At 31.9% G+C, this 19804-nt stretch overlaps 1 protein-coding gene across 3 annotated transcripts; it reads left to right on the top strand.

Moving 5' to 3' along the window:
* Positions 1 to 600: 600 nt before the first annotated feature.
* On the top strand, positions 601 to 19558 carry LOC105347137 (histidine N-alpha-methyltransferase). Of its 3 annotated transcripts, none has more exons than XM_034445459.2 (7): positions 601 to 864; positions 17588 to 17726; positions 17821 to 17923; positions 18032 to 18135; positions 18585 to 18662; positions 18826 to 19008; positions 19264 to 19558. In XM_034445459.2, exons 1-7 carry the CDS (start codon positions 697 to 699, stop codon positions 19452 to 19454), a joined length of 966 nt encoding a protein of 321 aa, XP_034301350.1. In that variant the 5' UTR covers positions 601 to 696; the 3' UTR covers positions 19455 to 19558. The 3 variants fall into 3 exon arrangements, with proteins under 3 accessions (XP_034301350.1, XP_065940800.1, XP_034301358.1); XM_066084728.1 differs by lacking the exon at positions 601 to 864 and adding an exon at positions 8531 to 8757; XM_034445467.2 differs by lacking the exon at positions 601 to 864 and adding an exon at positions 8535 to 8780.
* The last annotated feature ends 246 nt before the right edge of the window (positions 19559 to 19804 follow it).

A 19804-nucleotide genomic window follows, 5' to 3' on the forward strand; every position in this document is an offset into this window, starting at 1 on the left:
AACCACGATTTAATAATGTCAATCCCGAAAAAAAAACACCAACTGGAATTTAGCAGATCGGTTGATCCGATCCGCCATTGCTTTCGCATGTGCTTAGCGAGGGCATTATGCCTACAATAAAATCCACCCAGCAATCACCGTGGTGTCCGCTTAAGCAACTTTTCTTATTCTTCCTTCCATTTTTGAAAAAAAGAATGGGTCAGAGTAAACTTCACATCTTATTAACTTCAGATTAAACAGTCATACCCCCTCCCTCCATAAAAAAACAGTTCATCGTCTAAGTTAAATTGCTTTTTTATAAGTTTTTTTTAAAATTTAATATAGGTATCCAATTCATTTATGTCTGTTTTTCTTATCCTTAAATGAGCTCGATCGACGGCAAAGTTCATTCGGTCACTGCCCTATCCTCGATTAGAACTGACAGAGTCAATGAACGCTTTTGTCAATATGAACTTTTTTTCAGTGAAATATTTTTCTGCTTTGTTTTTATCTTGTTTTCATATCAAGAGCTGACTGGGCATAACTCTACGTTTTAATTAAAAACATTATGCAGTTCCACAATTGTCGGCGAAATCGTAGCCGTTTCCTCGGAACGTTTTTAAATCATTTGAACATTTAGACTGTGTTGCACAATGATTTTGGAAATGTAATGCATGAGTCACTCGATCGTGTGCCATTAAATAGAAGAGAAAGAAAATGGACGTCAAAGAATTACTTGTCAAGGGACTATGTAGTACCCCTAAATATATTGACATGTCTTGTCGATATGACAAACAAGGTTCTATTTACGATGATCAGTGTCAGGACATAGAGGATTTTTACCACTACAAAGCCGAGGAGGCGATCATGCGATGCAACGCAAAGGTACATGCAAAAATCGATGTTCAAAGTATACTTGATTTATTTCTTTTGCTTAAAAAAGATATTCAAGCATGCGATTCAACCATGCTATCAAAAAAGCTTATATTACGATAACTTTTTTCCAGTAGGACATCATTGTCTAATCTCTCATCGTTTATCTTTGTTCTATTTTTTAAACCGAAAACCTTAGTAGTGTTTTACAGTGTTCCTATTGAATGTATGGAGGTCCGGTATAGCTATAAAATGCATTTTATTTTCTAAAGGTAAAACATGATGCTACTCTATGACCAAACAAAAATCAAACAGGTTATATGATGTGAAATGTACGTTTATTTTGATTATGATTTACTTTATTTCTTTAAATACAGCGTGGACTACTACAGTATTCCACTGGTTACTTTCACTTGAGAATAGAATTTTAAGTGTGTCCGATGTCCACAATGATCCCAATCTACAAAGCTTATTCCTGCCATATGAGAAAGTTGTTCTGGTTGCCATGTTTTGAAAATGCAACACATCTGATCATTAATTGTCATATGAACTGCAAGCATAAACATGTATTGGGCAAAATGTTTTGGATTGTATATGAGGTGTTCCTGGTTTGGGACTTGCACAATCTGCTGCGGTTTACCTGTTGCTTTTGTTTCACAGGATTCTAAAATTCTGATTTTAGATTCTTTAAGATTTTCAGAGAGAAATGGTGGCATAAACTGTCTCTTGCTTGTTTTCCTTAACTGATTCCTTTCTGATTGCTCTGCTTTAAAATAAAATCAGAAGTACTAATATTCTCTTTGATTTGATTTGATTTGAATATATTTTATTATGCAAATATACATTAATGGATTAGGCAGCACGAAATGCCAAGGTAAAACTTCTCTATATTCTTTCTGTTATGTTCGTCATCTGTGCTGCTCGTCTCCAATCTGCTCGTGTCATTTGTGTCCCATCTCATGGACGTGGATGGTCGCTGGTGCTGTCGATTCAGGCATTGTGTGAGAAATTTCAAGTTTTAGAGCATAAATTCCAGTTTTTCTGATTAAAGAAACAAGATTATCTTGTAACATTGCATTTAAATAAGGTTTGCTGCTTAATTTGACTAATTCATATTTTGTTACTATGGCTCCTTCATTCTGTTGTATGTGACTATATACATTCTCTACAATACATTTTAAATTGTCCAAATATTGCTACATCGACTAGCTGAGTAATATGACTACTTCGAGGTGAAAGTAGAATTAATTTGACATTCCTTTGGCGGGCCTAGTTTTTCAAGGTCAAATGCACGTGATATTTGTGACCATCATCTGAAAAGAATTAAAGTTAATGCATTGCTAATTCCCGACATGACAGGCAAAGTGGTTGGTCAAATAGTTTTCAAAAACTGCACTAATAGATCAACCTCTTTCAATCAGCCCCCTTGAGGCTCCTGAAGGAAAGCAGGCATTCAACGCTAACCTGGTAAAAATGGAATAGTATGATTAGCTACAGCATTTCCTACAGCACTGATGACCTTTGTGATGCCATAACCTGTGCGTTGTTGATGTCTTTGTTGCAAACAATTTTGGACGGGGTCTCGATCTGATGTTTTTCCTGTTTTATCTATATTGAGAAACCGATCAGGTTTGTCTGAAAAATTGTTTGTGACCACAATGGTGGAAAATTCTTCAAAAGATCTTTTGATTTTTGTTTGTGAAATGCTCTTTGCCATATGTACAGAGAGTTTGTTTGGTATAACAATCAGTTGTGGCAACCTGTTTATAAAATGATAAACCCAGTTATTGCTGAGTTTATTACACCGCTCTAATTTTGTTGTCATTGTCTTTTTTAAGCACAAGGCATACCCTTTTGTCATCGTTTGAATGCTGTTTTTGTGTAACCTTATCCATGATCGGCCTTATGAATTAATCGACCTACAATTGTTTTTCTTTTCCTTTTCTTCAGTGGCTCTATCCCTACGTATGCTTTAGACTCAACAATTCTGTCACGTAGAGTACACAGATAATTTCACACATGTGATTCATATATGGACCCACATATGATTAAAATGTGATACCCCTTTCATATGATTCACATGAAAATTTTATGCGTGTTGGAAGCTATTTTCATATGAGAATCATATGAAAGGGGCATCATAAGTACATCATATGAAACAACCATATGTGGTTTTTTTTTTATATATATATTAAAAGGAAAATATACACTTGTGCACATAGAAAATAATTTATTTCTGTTTTAAATAAAATTTATCAATATTTTCCAAAGTTTGTAGATACCAGCCTATTATTCTACAGATCAGTCCTCAAAATGTTTTGTTTTCCATACAAAGAAATAACTTATTTTACACAGCGCACGTAATCTAATTATTCAAAAATAAAGAAAAGGTTTTTAGCATATGTCGATACATATATTTTACTTAAAAAATACAAATTTAAATTATCGGACATTTGAGTTCATAAATGTTTAAGTTCAGTCATGTACATATACCAAGGAAAGTCATATCATGAGTAAATATACCAAAAAACATTAAATGTACACTACAAAATTGAGGACATGCAATGTCTAGCGCTTGTTTAAAAATCTCTGAACTCAAGTGAAGAATGTCATATTTTAGTCCTATTCTCTTGTTTTTCTGCTTGCTAGCTATGGTCATGAAATGGAATAGGTGATGCCCAGTATCTTCTTAGAACAAATATCTCTTAAAATCTTTGCTATCTCCTTGGTTTCCGCTAAAAAAATTTCGAATATAAGGTCCCCTCAAAATAAAGAAAGTGTAATTCGTAATCTACAGTACTCCATACATCTTTTAAATCAACTTCATTATAAATGAAAATGTACGATACTTTGACTTCTTCAGTATGAACTTTTTTTCAGTGAAAACTTTGTCTGCTTTGTTTTTATCGTGTTTTCATATCAAGCGCTTACTGGGCGTAACTCTACGTTTCAATAAAAAAAATCCCTCAGTTCCACAGTTGTCAGCAAAATTGTAGCCGTTTCCTTGGAACGTTTTATCATTTCAACATTGTGGATGAAAGATGTCGATTAAAAATATTACGCTGTGTTGCATAATGATGCATGAGTGACTCGATCGTGTGGCATGAAATAGAAGAGAGAGAAAATGGGCGTCAAAGAATTACTTGTCAAGGGACTATGTAGTACCCCTAAATATATTGACATGTCTTGTCGATATGACAAACAAGGTTCTATTTACGATGATCAGTGTCAAGACATAGAGGAGTTTTACCACTACAAATCAGAGGAAGCTATCATGCGTTGCAACGCAAAGGTTCCAAAAAATCGATGATTAAGGTATATTCGTTTTATTTCTTTTGCTTAAAAATTAGATATTGTTGATAGATATTCAAGCACGCCACCGAGTGCTATCAAAAAACCTTACATTACGATAACTTTTTCAGTATAGCATTATTGTCTAATCTCTCTTCGCTTATGTTTGTTCTATTTTTTAAACCGAAAACCTTAGTTGTGCATTGTATCGCAGTATTGAATGTATGGAGGCCTGATATAGTTATAAAATAATTTTTTTTTTAAAGGTAAAACATGATGCTACTTTACATCCAAACAAATATCAAACATGTAATATGATATGAAATGTACATTTATTTTGATTTTGATTTACTTTGGTTCTTTAAAAACAGCGTAGACTACTCCATTCGTTTCATCTCCGGAGAACTTTCACTTGAGAATAGAATTTTAAGTGTGTCCAATGTCCACAAACGTCGCTTTGATCCCAATCTTCAAAGCTTATTCCTGCCATATGAGAAAGTTGTTCTGGTTGCCATGTTTTGAAAATGCAACACATCTCATCGTTAATTGTCAAATGAACTGCAAGTATATACATGTATTGGGCAAAATGTTTTGGATTGTATATGAGGTGTTCCTGGTTTGTGACTTGCACAATCTGCTGCAGTTTTCCTGTTGCTTTTGTTTCACATGATTCTAAAATTCTGATATTAGATTCTCTAAGATTTCCAGAGAGAAATGGTGGCATAAACTGTCTCTTGCTTGTTTTCCATAACTGATTCCTTTCTGATTGCTCTGCTTTAAAGTAAAATCAGAAGGAATAATATTCTCTTTGATTTCATTTGAATATATTTTATTATGCAAATATATATAAATATACATAAATAGATTAGGCAGCACGAAATGCCTATGTAAGCCTTCTCTATATTCTTTCTATTATGTTCGTCATCTGTGCTGCTCGTCTCCAATCTGCTCGTGTCATTTGTGTCTCATCTCATGGACGTGGATGGTCGCTGGTGTGTGGCAACGCACTTTGAAAAAATTACGCACTTTGAAAATTGTTTCCAAAATGCGTTTAATTTTGGACAAAATCAACGCACTGTGAAATTTTTTTTCAAAGTGCGTTAAATTTTGGAACAAGTTAACCCACTTTGAAAAACGTTTTCAAAGTGCGTTATGAAGGTAGATCAACATTTTTTAGTATCGACACTCTTAACGCAGTTTGAAAAAATATTTTTATATCACAAATTCTGGAACTGAATTTCTAATTTTTTTTTATTTTATGATGATTTGTTAACACTCGTGAATCTAACTTAATGTTTTTAGAACGAGGATTGGGGTGGGGGTTAACCAAAATACAGGTCAAATACAAGTGCATCATTTAATTGATTACAGGATGAAGGTCACCTACCCCTCATTTTTCCTTCCAAAACATATGATATTCAGCAACTTTGGGTAAACATGTAAGTTTGGAAAAAGAAATATGCTCTGTATAAATACATGCAGGTTTATTGAAAAAAAAAACGTGCTGGTCGAACAATAATTTCTCCATTGGTATGTTAAAGAATCTATGTGTTTCAACAGCTACTGCAACACTCTTTTCGTATTCTAATCAAATTAATCACTTCAATAAAAGGATATTAACATTAACGAACATTAAATTATTATAAAATTAAAAACAAGCATTAGGATGTGGGCTAATTTTCTCGCACTGATCTTCTAAAAGATAATATTGTTTTTGAAAAACATAACTACGGTATTCTTTTTTCACATCATATTTGTAATAAGCTAGTTAAAATTTATTATACATTGATCCCCATTATTCATATATATAAATCATATTCGTTCGGGCATAGCCCAACAAACTAGAAAAAAAGTCAATTTGCTGCATACTCAAAAAAAGGAACATGCAATTGCTAGGCGATGAAGTTTATGTCATATTGGATAATTCAAACCTCCCGAATTTTTTTTCTGTGATTATTATTGTTTTATGAGAAAAGAAAAGAATTCTCATCTAGAAACTGTTTATCAAGTTACCTGAGAATGCAATAAGTTCTTTTTGGTTAAATATATCACATTAAGCTAAACAAGGTTAAAACAATAAATATTTTACGTGTATATAAAACAATCAACTATTTTCACTAACATTTTTTTTCAAAGTGCGTTAATATCGACATTATCAACGCACTTTGAAAAAAAAAATATTTTTTTTCAAAGTGCGTTGACTTAGTCCCAAAATTAACGCACTTTGAAAAACATTTTCAAAGTGCGTAATTTTTCAAAGTGCGTTGTAACACTGGTGCTGCCGATTCAGGCATTGTGTGAAAAATTTCAAGTTTTAGAGCATGAATTCCAGCTTTTCTGATTAAGGAAGCAAGATTATCTTGTAACATTGCATTTAAATAAGGTTTGCTGCTTAATTTGACTAATTCATATTTTGTTACCATGGCTCCTTTATTCTGTTGTATGTGACTATATACATTCTCTACAATACATTTTAAATTGTCCAAATATTGCTACATCGACTGGCTGAGTAATATGACTACTTTGAGGTGAAAGTAGAATTAATTTGACATTCCTTTAGCGGGCCTAGTTTTTCAAGGTCAAATGCACGTGCTATTTGTGACCATCATCTGAAAAGAATTATAGTTAATGCATTGCTAATTCCCGACATGACAGGCAAAGTGGTTGGTCAAATAGTTTTCAAAAACTGCACTAATAGATCAACCTCTTTCAATCATCCCCCTTGAGGCTCCTGAAGGAAAGCAGGCATTCAACGCTAACGTGGTAAAAATGGAATAGTATGATTAGCAACAGCATTTCCTACAGCAATGATGGTTATTGCTGATGACCTTTGTGATGCCATAACCTGTGCGTTGTTGATGTCTTTGTTGCAAACAATTTTGGACGGGGTCTCGATCTGATGTTTTTCCTGTTTTATCTATATTGAGAAACCGATCAGGTTTGTCTGAAAAATTGTTTGTGACCACAATGGTGGAAAATTCTTCAAAAGATCTTTTGATTTTTGTTTGTGAAATGCTCTTTGCCATATGTACAGAGAGTTTGTTTGGTATAACAGTCAGTTGTGGCAACCTGTTTATAAAATGATAAACCCAGTTATTGCTGAGTTTATTACACCGCTCTAATTTTGTTGTCATTGTCTTTTTTAAGCACAAGGCATACCCTTTTGTCATCGTTTGAATGCTGTTTTTGTGTAACCTTATCCATGATCGGCCTTATGAATTAATCGACCTACAATTGTTTTTCTTTTCCTTTTCTTCAGTGACTCTATCCCTACGTATGCTTTAGACTCAACAATTCTGTCACGTAGAGTACACAGATAATTTCACACATGTGATTCATATATGGACCCACATATGATTAAAATGTGATACCCCTTTCATATGATTCACATGAAAATTTTATGCGTGTTGGAAGCTATTTTCATATGAGAATCATATGAAAGGGGCATCATAAGTACATCATATGAAACAACCATATGTGGTTTTTTTTTATATATATATTAAAAGGAAAATATACACTTGTGCACATAGAAAATAATTTATTTCTGTTTTAAATAAAATTTATCAATATTTTCCAAAGTTTGTAGATACCAGCCTATTATTCTACAGATCAGTCCTCAAAATGTTTTGTTTTCCATACAAAGAAATAACTTATTTTACACAGCGCACGTAATCTAATTATTCAAAAATAAAGAAAAGGTTTTTAGCATATGTCGATACATATATTTTACTTAAAAAATACAAATTTAAATTATCGGACATTTGAGTTCATAAATGTTTAAGTTCAGTCATGTACATATACCAAGGAAAGTCATATCATGAGTAAATATACCAAAAAACATTAAATGTACACTACAAAATTGAGGACATGCAATGTCTAGCGCTTGTTTAAAAATCTCTGAACTCAAGTGAAGAATGTCATATTTTAGTCCTATTCTCTTGTTTTTCTGCTTGCTAGCTATGGTCATGAAATGGAATAGGTGATGCCCAGTATCTTCTTAGAACAAATATCTCTTAAAATCTTTGCTATCTCCTTGGTTTCCGCTAAAAAAATTTCGAATATAAGGTCCCCTCAAAATAAAGAAAGTGTAATTCGTAATCTACAGTACTCCATACATCTTTTAAATCAACTTCATTATAAATGAAAATGTACGATACTTTGAATTCTTCAGTATGAACTTTTTTTCAGTGAAAACTTTGTCTGCTTTGTTTTTATCGTGTTTTCATATCAAGCGCTTACTGGGCGTAACTCTACGTTTCAATAAAAAATATCCCTCAGTTCCACAGTTGTCAGCAAAATTGTAGCCGTTTCCTTGGAACGTTTTATCATTTCAACATTGTGGATGAAAGATGTCGATTAAAAATATTACGCTGTGTTGCATAATGATTTTGGAAATGTAATGCATGAGTGACTCGATCGTGTGGCATGAAATAGAAGAGAAAGAAAATGGGCGTCAAAGAATTACTTGTCAAGGGACTATGTAGTACCCCTAAATATATTGACATGTCTTGTCGATATGACAAACAAGGTTCTATTTACGATGATCAGTGTCAAGACATAGAGGAGTTTTACCACTACAAATCAGAGGAAGCGATCATGCGTTGCAACGCAAAGGTTCCAAAAAATCGATGATTAAGGTATATTCGTTTTATTTCTTTTGCTTAAAAATTAGATATTGTTAATAGATATTCAAGCACGCCACCGAGTGCTATCAAAAAACCTTACATTACGATAACTTTTTCAGTATGGCATCATTGTCTAATCTCTCTTCGCTTATGTTTGTTCTATTTTTTAAACCGAAAACCTTAGTTGTGCATTGTATCGCAGTATTGAATGTATGGAGGCCTGATATAGTTATAAAATAATTTTTTTTTTAAAGGTAAAACATGATGCTACTTTACATCCAAACAAATATCAAACATGTAATATGATATGAAATGTACATTTATTTTGATTTTGATTTACTTTGGTTCTTTAAAAACAGCGTAGACTACTCCATTCGTTTCATCTCCGGAGAACTTTCACTTGAGAATAGAATTTTAAGTGTGTCCAATGTCCACAAACGTCGCTTTGATCCCAATCTTCAAAGCTTATTCCTGCCATATGAGAAAGTTGTTCTGGTTGCCATGTTTTGAAAATGCAACACATCTCATCGTTAATTGTCAAATGAACTGCAAGTATATACATGTATTGGGCAAAATGTTTTGGATTGTGCACGAGGTGTTCCTGGTTTGTGACTTGCACAATCTGCTGCAGTTTTCCTGTTGCTTTTGTTTCACATGATTCTAAAATTCTGATATTAGATTCTTTAAGATTTCCAGAGAGAAATGGTGGCATAAACTGTCTCTTGCTTGTTTTCCATAACTGATTCCTTTCTGATTGCTCTGCTTTAAAGTAAAATCAGAAGGAATAATATTCTCTTTGATTTCATTTGAATATATTTTATTATGCAAATATATATAAATATACATAAATAGATTAGGCAGCACGAAATGCCTATGTAAGCCTTCTCTATATTCTTTCTATTATGTTCGTCATCTGTGCTGCTCGTCTCCAATCTGCTCGTGTCATTTGTGTCTCATCTCATGGACGTGGATGGTCGCTGGTGTGTGGCAACGCACTTTGAAAAAATTACGCACTTTGAAAATTGTTTCCAAAGTGCGTTTAATTTTGGACAAAATCAACGCACTGTGAAATTTTTTTTCAAAGTGCGTTAAATTTTGGAACAAGTTAACCCACTTTGAAAAACGTTTTCAAAGTGCGTTATGAAGGTAGATCAACATTTTTTAGTATCGACACTCTTAACGCAGTTTGAAAAAATATTTTTATATCACAAATTCTGGAACTGAATTTCTAATTTTTTTTTATTTTATGATGATTTGTTAACACTCGTGAATCTAACTTAATGTTTTTAGAACGAGGATTGGGGTGGGGGTTAACCAAAATACAGGTCAAATACAAGTGCATCATTTAATTGATTACAGGATGAAGGTCACCTACCCCTCATTTTTCCTTCCAAAACATATGATATTCAGCAACTTTGGGTAAACATGTAAGTTTGGAAAAAGAAATATGCTCTGTATAAATACATGCAGGTTTATTGAAAAAAAAAACGTGCTGGTCGAACAATAATTTCTCCATTGGTATGTTAAAGAATCTATATGTTTCAACAGCTACTGTAACACTCTTTTCGTATTCTAATCAAATTAATCACTTCAATAAAAGGATATTAACATTAACGAACATTAAATTATTATAAAATTAAAAACAAGCCTTAGGATGTGGGCTAATTTTCTCGCACTGATCTTCTAAAAGATAATATTGTTTTTGAAAAACATAACTACGGTATTCTTTTTTCACATCATATTTGTAATAAGCTAGTTAAAATTTATTATACATTGATCTCCATTATTCATATATATAAATCATATTCGTTCGGGCATAGCCCAACAAACTAGATAAAAAGTCAATTTGCTGCATACTCAAAAAAAGGAAAATGCAATTGCTAGGCGATGAAGTTTATGTCATATTGGATAATTCAAACCTCCCGAATTTTTTTTCTGTGATTATTATTGTTTTATGAGAAAAGAAAAGAATTCTCATCAAGTTACCTGAGAATGCAATAAGTTCTTTTTGGTTAAATATATCACATTAAGCTAAACAAGGTTAAAACAATAATTTATTTTACGTGTATATAAAACTATCAACTATTTTCACTAACCATGAACATTTTTTTTCAAAGTGCGTTAATATCGACATTATCAACGCACTTTGAAAGAAAAATATTTTTTTTCAAAGTGCGTTGACTTAGTCCCAAAATTAACGCACTTTGAAAAACATTTTCAAAGTGCGTAATTTTTCAAAGTGCGATGTAACACTGGTGCTGCCGATTCAGGTATTGTGTGAAAAATTTCAAGTTTTAGAGCATGAATTCCAGTTTTTCTGATTAAGGAAGCAAGATTATCTTGTAACATTGCATTTAAATAAGGTTTGCTGCTTAATTTGACTAATTCATATTTTGTTACCATGGCTCCTTTATTCTGTTGTATGTGACTATATACATTCTCTACAATACATTTTAAATTGTCCAAATATTGCTACATCGACTGGCTGAGTAATATGACTACTTTGAGGTGAAAGTAGAATTAATTTGACATTCCTTTAGCGGGCCTAGTTTTTCAAGGTCAAATGCACGTGCTATTTGTGACCATCATCTGAAAAGAATTATAGTTAATGCATTGCTAATTCCCGACATGACAGGCAAAGTGGTTGGTCAAATAGTTTTCAAAAACTGCAATAATTGATCAACCACTTTCAATCATCCCCCTTGAGGCTCCTGAAGGAAAGCAGGCATTCAACGCTAACGTGGTAAAAATGGAATAGTATGAATAGCAACAGCATTTCCTACAGCAATGATGGTTATTGCTGATGACCTTTGTGATGCTATAACCTGTGCGTTGTTGATGTCTTTGCTGCAAACAATTTTGGACGTGGTCTCGATCTGATGTTTTTCCTGTTTTATCTATATTGAGAAACCGATCAGGTTTGTCTGAAAAATTGTTTGTGACCACAATGATGGAAAATTCTTCAAAAAATCGTTTGATTTTTGTTTGTGAAATGCTCTTTGCCCTATGTACAGAGAGTTTGTTTGGTTTAACAATCAGTTGTGGCAACCTGTTTAGAAAATGATAAATCCAGTTATTGCTGAGTTTATTACACCGCTCTAATTTTGGTTGTCATTGTCTTTTTTAAGGACAAGGCATACTCTTTTGTCATCGTTTGAATGCTGTTTTTGTTTATCCATATCCGTTATCGGCAATATGAATTAAACGACCTACAATTTTTTTCTTTTCTTTTTCTTCAGTGACTCTATCCCTACGTATGCTTTAGGCTCAACATTTCTGTCATGTAGAGTACACAGATAACTTCACACATGTGAATCATATATGGATCATATTATTTGTTTCATATGAAATCATAAAAAGGGCACCATATGTGATAAATCATATGACCCACATATGATTAAAATATGATACCCCTTTCATATGATTCACATGAAAATTTTATGCGAGTTGGAAGCTATTTTCATATGAGAATTATATGAAAGGGGCATCATATGTACATCATATGAAACATACATATGCGTTTTTTCATATATATCAAAAGGAAAATATACACTTGTGCACATAGAAAGTAATTTATTTCTGTTTGAAATAAAATTTATCAGTATTTTCCAAAGTTTGTAGATGCAAGCCTATTATCCTACAGATCAATCCTCAAAATGTCTTGTTTTTCATACAATGAAATAACTTATTTTACACAGTGTTTGTAATCTAATTATTCAAAAAATAAAGAAAAAAGTTTTTAGCATTTGTCGATACATATATTTTACTTAAAAAATACAAATTTAAATTATTGGACATTTGATTTCATAAATGTTTAAGTTCAGTCATGTATATATACCAATGAAAGTCATATCATGAGTAAATATACCAAAAAGCATTAAAATGTACACTACAAAATTAAGGGCATGCAATGTCTAGCGCTTGTTTAAAAATCTCTGAACTCAAGTGGAGAATGTCATATTTTTGTCCTATTCTCTTGATTATCTGCTTGCTGTCCATGGTCATGAAATGGAAAAGGTGATGCCCAGTATCTTCTTAGAATAAATATCTCTTAAAATCTTTGCTATCTCCTTGGTTTCCGCTAAAAAAATTTCGAATATATGGTCCCCTCAAAATAAAGAAAGTGTAATTCATAATGTACAATATTCCATACATCTTTTAAATAAACTTCATTATAAATGAAATTAAAGCGATTCGCATGTAAGATACTTTGACTTCTTTAGTGTCTTTTTAATGACCTTAAGTTTACTTGTGCACATGATCTTGAATCTCTCAATAACTCTTGAATTTATTTGAAACTGAATGAAAACAAAAAAAAAAAGAACTTTTTGAAAGCAGTCAGCCAGCCTTATGCGTACCTAATTAAGTAAGAGTCTGGACCAATGAATCTCCCAGCATAAGTCACTTTCAGGCTTTAGAATGTAGTGCATATGATCCTCTTTGGCAATTTACAAAAAAAAAAATTGAAAAATTGCTCAACATGATTGTACATGTAGGCAGAACTATTGTTCAATTCAAAGTAAATTTTAAAAAAACAACACACATAATATTTTCAAAACATCTCAAAGTATTTACATTATAAAAATTGCAATGTTACTTGTACTTTAAAATACAAGTAGTGCTTTAAATTACCATGAATGAAATGTTATAAACTTCTAATGCAATTTACAGTTATCATAAAGTTGACAAATAAAAGTAACTACCTTTGATATCCTTTGATACCAAGAATTTGTGTATATATCTTAAAAAAAGATAACTAAAGTATTGGATAAAATTGTAACTATTACTTTCGTTTTTCTTTTTTGATGGGGGTGAGGGGTAGTATGTCAGGTTATTGGCTTTTACTCGGGACTTATATAAGACATACAAGCACTTACTTTTACTTATCAATCGTATCCTTATTTTATCTGCATTGTTTTTTACGTCTACATTGGTAGTACAATAGGTGCATTGCCACTTTCATAACAAAAATTAGTAAAATCGTGGTCAGTGTTAAATAAATATATGTATGGAATTAAATTAAATTAAAGCTGCTTGGTCCGATTTTTTTGTAATTACAGTATCAAAATTTTTTTCATACAAATCATTTATCTTAAAAAGTTATGGACTTTCTCCTATTTACACCAGCAGACTCAGTCTCCTTTCAAAGTTAGAAATATTCAAAGTAAATAAAAATAATTTCTCTTTGGGCAAACGAAAAAACAAACCAAAATGCATCACGGGAATGTTTAGAAAAGGAAACCGCTTGGTTTCGTCCCCCGAATGATTGGGGTTATTCAACACGCATGCTATGCATCGATTGTAAAGAAAGCAGACTTTAGAAATATTAGCGAACAAAACGTACAAATGTTTATTTGTAATTTGTCTGATCATTTCGACCTTTAATTAAAGCGATGTCAAATTCGTAATACAACCATACCCGTCTCGTCGTCAGGGGTGAAATTCAACATGAGGCGAAATAACGCGGTACCTTTTAATGAAGTTTGTTTTGTTTGCAAATTTTGTACGTATTTTTCTTTATTGAAATTTGGCATAATTGACAGGTGAAACTACTGCAATGTCTATTATTATACATATACTAAGCATAGCCATCGTTTAAAAACGTGCATAAAATTTGATATAAAATCGGACCAAGCAGCTTTAAACGATGATATTCAGAACAGAGTTATCGTTCGTGTTCAACCAATCAACAAGTGCTAATAAAATCAAAGCTAAGTTTGATGCATGTGGCGTGCAATACCATGCTTTAAAAAAAAAAAGAATGGGTGTCTTTTTTGTGTAAAAACTTAGTATATCGAGCCATTTTCAAGGAACATTCTGCATATAATGGTATAATCTATTTCACTATTGATGCTATTATTAGGTCGGGCGCGGATCGAAAATTTATCCTTAGGGGGGATACTTAACATGTTATTTGATGATAATATTCCCCGACTTGAAAAAAGTGCGTAAAATCTGATAATTTTATAGCGAGCGAGTAACACAGCGAGGCCAGACGTACGTTCATGCAGGCGAGACCTCTACAGCGACATACTTTAAACTGTTCAGAGGTCATCGTCTTATACAGGGGTTAAAGGGATAGCGGTGATGAAAGGGAAATATGTGGGACGGTGCCTATTTACGAGCAATATTCAGCTTTAATGTAGTCTAGCTTGCATCTCAACGAACCGTGAAATATGTTGTATTTATATTAAGTTTTATAGAAAGGGGGTTATCATGGATGCCTATGTACATGCAATACATTCGAGGCCGGAAAGGTCTGAGATGTTGCTATTGCCCATCTCCTGCTTCTGGTGTCGGAAAATGTGACGTATGTGACAAAACGAATTTCAAACCGATTCCGGTTCAATTCCGGGAAGGAGATTCTATATCTTAATAGATAAATTAATTTTGTCTCATGGTTCCTAATTTGTTTAAAAAACGATAAATGTGTATACATATACATATATATTAATTAATTCTTCTAACACAGGTCTGCCAATACACATGTACTATATATTAGCTGTGTCATTATTGAACATTAAACATAAATATGGCTTATACAACGTAACAGTCTTTGAAAACACAAATTCATGTTATTCAGATTTAATTTTATAAATTATATGCAAATTAACTTTATTTATAAACACTTAACTAAAATAAATATTAACAGTGCGGCATGTAAGTCCTGACACGACACAGTCCGGACTTTTACCTACCCTTTCCATTAGACATAACTTACTTTTGTTTATATATTTTGGTGGAACATTTTACTCTGATCCTTTCATGTCAGCATGAATGTACACATTGCTCTAGTTTTTCTTTTAATTGTGTCTCAAATTACAAAATCCCATGGGAGATTGGTGGGATTTTTCATCCCATCTCAAACCCCACCAAAATCGAATGGGAGAAAAAAAATCTTTGTGGGATATAAACTCCTTTGGGATTTTTTCTCCCATCATTGATGTTGATGGATAAATAATCCTCTAAAAGGCTTTTATAGGATTTAAAATCCTATAAATCACCTTGTTGGGATATTTTATCCCAGAGGATAAAAAGTCCTGTAAATATATCATCTTAATTGATTGTATGTTCAGGTTAACTAAACACTTATGATTCAATTGTCTGATCATATAGTCGAGTAAAAGCAATATTCAAACAACCAATGTATTGATTTATTAGATAATGTCAATACATCCATCTAATGAATTACATGTACTAACAATCAACACATTCAAACAAATTCCCCTGAAACAGCAACTCTAATTTATCTTTAGGTATTATGTCAAAAATCATTATTAAAATGTACCATCAATAACATTTTCTTCTTGAATGACTTAATAGAGCTTATAACAATAAGGTTTAACAAATTCTGAGAAAATAAATACCAAAAATTACCAATTCCATTGAATATTAATGAAAATAATTCCATTTATATAACCCATATACAGTTTCCTTCTTACTTTTCTCTACTCCATTAGGATACTCATTTTTGTGTTAAATTTTGATGACTAAAAATACATGATATTTAGAATCTTAAATTATTGGTACCTAATTGTTTGTAAAATCTACATTGGAGCTTTAAAATTAACACACGTACATGTTTATATTCACAAAATTTCATAAAAAGGCCACAGAAAGAGTGTACTTTTCAACATACTAGTATGATATGTCATTGACATGTTCTTTAAAAGATGCATAGGCTGACAAAATGTTTTGTCTTAACAATAGGCCTCACACAGTACATGTTCAATTAAAAGGAAAAAATAAGCAGTTCAAAGGAATATATGCCACACTCAATTACATAACAACACTACACACAAATGAATGGCAGAGTATGCATGAAATGCACAAAGTAATTTTATAAAGGGGCATGAACTCTTTGTAAACATAAATTCATGTTATTCAAATTCAATTATATAAATTATATGCAAATTAACTTTTTATATAAACACTAAATTAAAAAAAAAAACATAGTTATGAAATTATTAACATGGATTTCTTTCATATGATTTTCATATGATTACACTTGTGTTAACATTTGATCCTCATATGAAGGAATTTTCCATATATGAATCTTATGTATATTGCTTCATTCTCATAATATGATCTGCCAAATATGATACTCACATGATTCGATATGCATATGATACACATATGATTCTCAAATGAAAGGCAAAACATCAGCAATACATGAGAATCATATGTGGCGAAAATGTAGATTTTAGGAACTCGAAACATTGTTGCAACACTTTATACTGACAATTTATTAGAAACGACAAATTGAACCTTAATATAATTCTAACTACAGGTACATATTACAAATGAAAAGTATATATTTTCTGGTAAATCCTCTTTCATTTTATTATTAATATTTTGAACACAAACACTCGTACCTCGCCTCCTGACATTAATAAGCTACCTTATATGCCCCAGTCTGCAGTTTTTTCTCTATGAAGCGCTATATTTGCAAAAAACGTAAATGCTTTTGGGGGAATTATTATTTTTACCCCGATACAACGGAATCCACTACATAACAAGAATGGAGTAAATATACTTGTGTGCTCTTATGAAGCATTATTCATAAAAATGTTATTTATTTTACCTGTTATAACGGAGTATGTAAGAAATGATTTAGAACAAGTATAGGATGGAAAACATTTGGAATATCTGAATACCTAAAGGATTGAAAGGGTTGTAATTTTGAATTTTAAAATGCATTCTTTTTTTTAAAATGGTAAAATAACTTTTAAACCTGCTTACATTACTTATTTAAAAAAAAAAACAAAGATAAATGACAATCCCAAAAGGAGTAAAAATTGTTACATGTAATAATTTAGGATGCTGCACTTCAACTGAAAACTCCTTTGAGATTATTCGACCTCGGGTGTGGATCCACAACTAAATCACAATATCTCATTAACGAACTTTTGGCGAACAAGGTAAACGTGGAATATACACCTATCGATGTTTCTAAAGGTATGACATGTCTTATTATGTCTAATCTAATGAAGTCCCTGATCAATAAGCTTATGATATATATTTATATATACACAGTTTATTTCTTGTTTAGATTTTCTTCAGCATGCTTGTGAAACCCTTAAAAATATATATGGAAATCGCCTTAAAGTTGATCCTATTGCTGGTGATTTCATGAATGTGATTCCACAGATAGGGTAAAGTTTTCAAAGAGTCACTCATGTCTGATAAAGATATATGTAATTACATTATAAAGATCACTATCTAATAGATTTTGTAATCTTTTTGATCATAATCTTTTAAAGGAAGTACCGTGGTCGAAAAGTCCTTTTGTGGTTAAGTGGACTACAATGTTTCCCTTTGGACACTCAACACCAGCTATTATCCAAAATATCAGAATCAATGGAAGGTATACACAAAGTAATCCATTTGCGAACGCTCTTTTAATGCATACACGGTATTTTTAAAAAAAATACTTTTTTAGTTCATGTGAGCATGAGGGTTGTGTATTTTAATTTTTGTGTTTAATTAACACAATTTTCTTGCTTCCTTGAGATTTTGATTTCGGTTATGAAAATGTAGATGCAAATATGTGGCCCCATGTCTGAAAAAAATCTGATTGACTAGCTTGAAGCAATGGTTCCTTGCGTTTTAAGAAGTTGAAATTTATAAGGCAAAATATCTTCAACCATATTCAGTACTTATATTCCATTACAAAAAAAATTATAGGATATAGACCTACAGATATCGTCATTTTCATGCCTCTGATATGTTTTTGAACTCACTTTTTTATTCTTCATGTTATTTATTTAACATAATTAACATTTTACATGATATGTCCACACAAAACAATTCCAGGGGATGATAGCTTACTTATGACAGCTGATATAACACAAGATAAAGCCGTGATCGAAAAAGCCTACCTGGATTTCGATGGTAATTGATTTATAATTTACGTAATCTTTTAAAGGAACATATATATTTAAAAAAAAAATTACTCTTCCGATAACATGGCAGCTTGAAAAACAACATCTAAAAAAGTGTTCCCTTTTTTACATTCCAAAGCAATTACGAATCAGTTGCATATTGTTTTCTTTAGATTCAAAACCCTTCGCCAAACTTTATACAAACGGTGTACATGTGGCAAATAGAGAATTGGGCGGTAATATCGATTTGTCACAGTTTATATTGGAGGGAAGACATGTTGAAGACAAAGATGTGTCGAGGGCAAGCTACAACCAAGTTTGGCTACGATCTTTATGCAATCAATCCTATTATCTTGGTAAGTTTAATTTAATCTAAAAAAGAGATGAAGCATATTACACAACACAAAAAGAATATCCGTATTATCATTCAACAGTTCTCCTCGAACATTGTAAAGTTGCTAAATTCATTTGCTGGAACACATTTTTAGCGATGGTATACAATAACTCTGATAAAAGTAAAGTGATTATTTCTCATTATGTTTGATTATTTTAACACCAAGTTAATATTTGGATTATTTTACGATCCCATACGAATTCATTCATAATTACAGAAGAGGTTGGAAAGAATGTCACCTTTGAGGAGGGAGAAAAGTTGCATTTGTACTCAGGAAATGGAATAAGCCACAAATACACCATACCCCAGTTAGAAAATGCTCTCGCATCAGTGAAATTACGGGTCTTAAAGAAGTGGGATAATGGGAACTCGGTCTTGTTGCTTTCAACTCGAGAAAATGAACTCTAATCATAATAAGATTAGTTTATATAACTATGATTAGTTTACATATTAAAATCATACAAGTAATTCAATAAATGTGGCTCTATAATGCATTTGAGTCAGAAGTAAAATATTGTCTTATATTATGAACAGTACAAGACTTAAATGAGAATATTTTGAAAAAAAAGTTGATGAGTTTTCCTTCACAAGATGACATTTTTTTTTTCACTTGAGTCGAAATGAAGAACTAAAAAGTCTGAATCTCTGTTGTTATTTTATCCCGTTCAATAAATATTGAATGAAATGTTGTTTGAATTATAATTATGTGTTATTACAACAAATATATAAATAAAATAGTAAATCTACATTATATTCAA

The sequence above is a fragment of the Magallana gigas genome, chromosome 5 (assembly GCF_963853765.1).
Source record: "Magallana gigas chromosome 5, xbMagGiga1.1, whole genome shotgun sequence".
Classification (NCBI taxonomy): domain Eukaryota; kingdom Metazoa; phylum Mollusca; class Bivalvia; order Ostreida; family Ostreidae; genus Magallana; species Magallana gigas.